This window comes from Oncorhynchus nerka, linkage group LG14 (assembly GCF_034236695.1).
Source record: "Oncorhynchus nerka isolate Pitt River linkage group LG14, Oner_Uvic_2.0, whole genome shotgun sequence".
Lineage (NCBI taxonomy): Eukaryota > Metazoa > Chordata > Actinopteri > Salmoniformes > Salmonidae > Oncorhynchus > Oncorhynchus nerka.
In genome coordinates, this window is record NC_088409.1 from 89,047,346 (window position 1) to 89,051,349 (window position 4,004).

Sequence of the window (4,004 nt, forward strand, 5' to 3'; positions counted from 1 at the left end):
ATCCTACACTGATGTGTTCTGCCAACAAAATCTCTTTCATAACTTGCTTTGTTTCAGTATGTTGCGTTGAAAGTGGCTAATATAATAATATAATATTGCCTTGATTCAATCACAATTGCCACAGTAAAGGAAAACATTGACAGTGTTAACAGGGAAAACTCTGGAAAAGTGGTCAACAACCTTTTCTGAGTCAAAATGCTGAGATCTACCACTCTTATTTTATTTTATCAGGACTTAAAAAACGTAATCCTATGCAACATTAACCTATTAAAAACAGTTCTGTAGCAATGAGGTTTGTGCTGTAAGCTATAGGCCCAATACATTATCACCACATATTGGCTTTGCTTGTATTGCCTTGCAAATGCATTGCTGTTCTGGCCATTTAAAAAAAAAATATATATCTTTTTTTAAATGAGGTAGGCTATATGATCACACAGGTAACAGATCCATTGTTGTAGTACTTCTGAGGTACAGCTGAGTGAGCATACATTTAAATAGTTACCGGGCTGATAATGTCTTCATCTGATGGTCAGTCTCAGAGGAGGAGAGAGCAGCAGACTGAGGGTCCGTCTCCCAACATCCTCCTGACTTTCCTCCTCATTCATTACTGCTGCAGTGCTTGTTGTAGCGCTTGAGTGGAGAAGTGCTTGTTGTGTTGCTTGTTGTAGCGCTGAGTGGAGAGTAGCGCTGAGTGGAGAAGTGCTTGTTGTAGCGCTGAGTGGAGAAGTGCTTGGAGAAGTTTGTTGTAGCTGCTGTTGTGGAGTGGAGAGTGCTTGTTGTAGCTGAGTGGAGAAGTGCTTGTTGTAGCGCTGAGTGGAGAAGTGCATTTTATGGGTTATCAAAGTGTTGACAGTGCTGAGTAACAACTTAAACATGAACTCTTAAAAACAGCAGCTCTTTGCTGTATTCGTTGACAGTCTCTCTCTAGTCAGGGTTTTAAATGTTTTGAAATCTCACAGTATCAACTTTTCTGTAGCTTTCTTTCATACCTGCTACATTACTGCAGACTCAGTCATCTGAGCAATCTGATTGGCCAGCGGTAGACCCATAGTGCATTTGATTTTCTCTCTGGGCTTTCCAGGGAAGAAAACGTTTGTACCTCAGACACATGAAATGGTTCAAATGGCAACAGTTCGCCGACCCAACACTCAGGGCAGCTGAATGGGGTGCACCTATCGCCTCAAAAATATAGGAATACAATGCTCTATCATTGGGTTTTTTACAGAAATGTTTGGTGATCGACTAGGAATGCCTTGGAGATCGACCAGTCAATCTTGATCGACCGGTTGGTGACCACTGCTCTAGAAAGTTGAGTAAAGTTCAACCTCGTGCTTCTCTCTGTGGGCTGATATTTCTTCTGAGTGGCAGTCTCAGGGGAGCTGCACGGCAGTCTCAGGGGAGCTGCACGGCGGTCTCACGGGAGCTGCACGGCAGTCTCAGGGGAGCTGCACGGCAGTCTCAGGGGAGCTGCACGGCGGTCTCAGGGGAGCTGCACGGCGGTCTCAGGGGAGCTGCACGGCGGTCTCAGGGAGCTGCACGGCGGTCTCAGGGGAGCTGCACGGCAGTCTCAGGGAGCTGCACGGCGGTCTCAGGGAGCTGCACGGCGGTCTCAGGGGAGCTGCACGGCGGTCTCAGGGAGCTGCACGGCGGTCTCAGGGGAGCTCAGGGGTCTCAGGGAGCTGCACGGCGGTCTCAGGGGAGCTGCACGGCGGTCTCAGGGGAGCTGCACGGCGGTCTCAGGGGAGCTGCACGGCAGTCTCAGGGGAGCTGCACGGCGGTCTCAGGGGAGCTGCACGGCAGTCTCAGGGGAGCTGCACGGCGGTCTCAGGGGAGCTGCACGGCAGTCTCAGGGCTACTGAGCACCAACACACGTGCTCAGTTTCGAGGGAACATTGTGTCACTGTGTTTGTAACATGGTCGACCCGAAGACCTATAAGGTGCCTTGACCATTGAGCACTAATTCATTTCCAAATAGTTTATTAATTATTTATTCTAACAGTAGCTGACAATAGGCTATTATGTTCCTGTTTTGAGCATTTCCCTGGGATAGGTGTAAATCTTCTTCTGTGTCCTTTTCCCTCTCTAGATAATGTCCTAAAACAGCAGACATTAGCATGAGGTTATGGTACAGAAGCTTGTCTGTTCCACGCTGTGAGATGGGCTATTATGTGAGAGTTCCTCACAAGTTGGAACCACTCCACTCTCTCACCCCAGATCATGCACACACATTCCAGGCCGGCTAGGCCTGGGGGAAGAGGGATGTGGTCAGCTGGTCTCGAGACAGAATGAGGCTGAACTATATTATCCCAAGCATGTGATGGTATGGGGAGGGAAGCAGAGAGGGGAGAGAGAGGGTGTGGGCAAGTGGAAGTTATATTGTGAGTTAACATTATTCTTTCTTTTCCCCAGACTCTGCGTTACTGACTTATACCACTTGTGACCAGGCTGGACCTGCTGTGTGACTATAGCCGGCTGCAGTCGCATCTTCGCCGTGTGCTTTGGTTAGTCTGGCTGTGTAGTGAGCTCTTGGGTGTGGTAGTTGGTCAGTCATGGTTCTTCTGGTTGTGTTGGGTAGCCTGCTCCAGATGCTGTTGCTGCGGCCGTGTGTGGGCCAGTTCCCCGGCCTTGCGCCAACACAGAGCGCTGCGTACCAAGCAGTGCTGCCCGGTGTGGGAGGGGACGGGTCGGCCTGTGGAGCAACGTCGGGCCGAGGGTTCTGTCAGGACGTGATTTGTATCGGAAGAGCCCCACGGGCCACAGTACCCACACACTGGGATAGACGACCGAGAACGGTGGCCGCTGGCCTTCTACAACCGCACATGCCAGTGTGCAGGTAACTACGGGGGTTTTGACTGTGGGGGGTGCAGGTTCGGCTACTTCGGCCCCGGCTGTGCCGAGCAGCGGGAGTCCGTGAGGAGGAACTTCCTCTCGCTGTCGGTGGCGGAACAACAGCGGTTCATCGCCTACCTGAACTTGGCCAAGAACACCGTCACCGCTGACTACGTCATTGTCACAGGAACTCGCGCTGAGATGGGTACAAATGGGGAGAACCCAATGTTTTCTGACGTGAGTGTTTACGACCTGTTTGTGTGGATGCACTACTATGTGTCCAGGGACACACTGCTTGGGGGGCCAGGAAATGTTTGGCCGGACATAGACTTTGCACACGAGTCGGCGGCGTTCCTGCCATGGCACCGAGTGTATCTGCTGCACTGGGAGCACGAGATCAGGAAGATGACTGGGGATTTTAACTTCACTATCCCATACTGGGACTGGCGGGATGCAACAGACTGTACGGTGTGCACGGACAACCTGATGGGTGGGCGGAGCCCGCTGAACCCCAACCTCATCAGCCCAGGCTCTGTGTTCTCTTCATGGAAGGTAAACAAACACATGTGACACAGGTAGAGTGATGTGAACAGTAGTGTGTGTGTGTGTGTGTGTGTGTGTGTGTGTGTGTGTGTGTGTGTGTGTGTGTGTGTGTGTGTGTGTGTGTGTGTGTGTGTGTGTGTGTGTGTGTGTGTGTGTGCGCGCGTGTGTGCACCATGTGACATCACTGAATCATGAGCCAAGAGTCTGGAGCTGTTATACACATTGATCCCAGTGATGACTACTCCTAACTAGGGCCAAACCCTGGGCCCGGGCCCACCAACATTACAGTATGAGGTCACATTCTAAACCGCTCATCTAGACAAGTGCCTGAGATAGCAAATAATACCTCTCAACCAAAGCCTCCTTCCTATGTGATTTGAGACCCAGAGAGTTCTGCTTAATTCAGAGCAGAGGAATGACAGGGAAACAGAGACTGGAGAGGGACTATTGTTAAGCAGTCCGTGTCTGTAGTCTGTGTATAGTCAGTGTATAGTCTGTCTATAGTCTGTTTATAGTCAGTCTATAGTCTGTTTATAGTCAGTGTATAGTCTGTTTATAGTCTGTCTATAGTCAGTCTATAGTTTCTATAGTCTGTTTATAGTCTGTCTATAGTCTGTTTATAGTCTGTATAG

At 50.0% G+C, this 4,004-nt stretch overlaps 1 protein-coding gene across 1 annotated transcript in view; it reads left to right on the forward strand.

The window, feature by feature from the left end:
* Positions 1-2,304: 2,304 nt before the first annotated feature.
* The window catches only part of tyr (tyrosinase), a 13,949-nt gene continuing 12,249 nt past the window's right edge, over positions 2,305-4,004 (forward strand). Inside the window, 5 exon segments of the mRNA XM_065027154.1 lie at positions 2,305-2,619; positions 2,622-2,639; positions 2,642-2,671; positions 2,674-2,732; positions 2,734-3,381. Of these exon segments, the coding sequence (XP_064883226.1) occupies positions 2,550-2,619; positions 2,622-2,639; positions 2,642-2,671; positions 2,674-2,732; positions 2,734-3,381 (825 nt within the window). The 5' untranslated portion in view covers positions 2,305-2,549.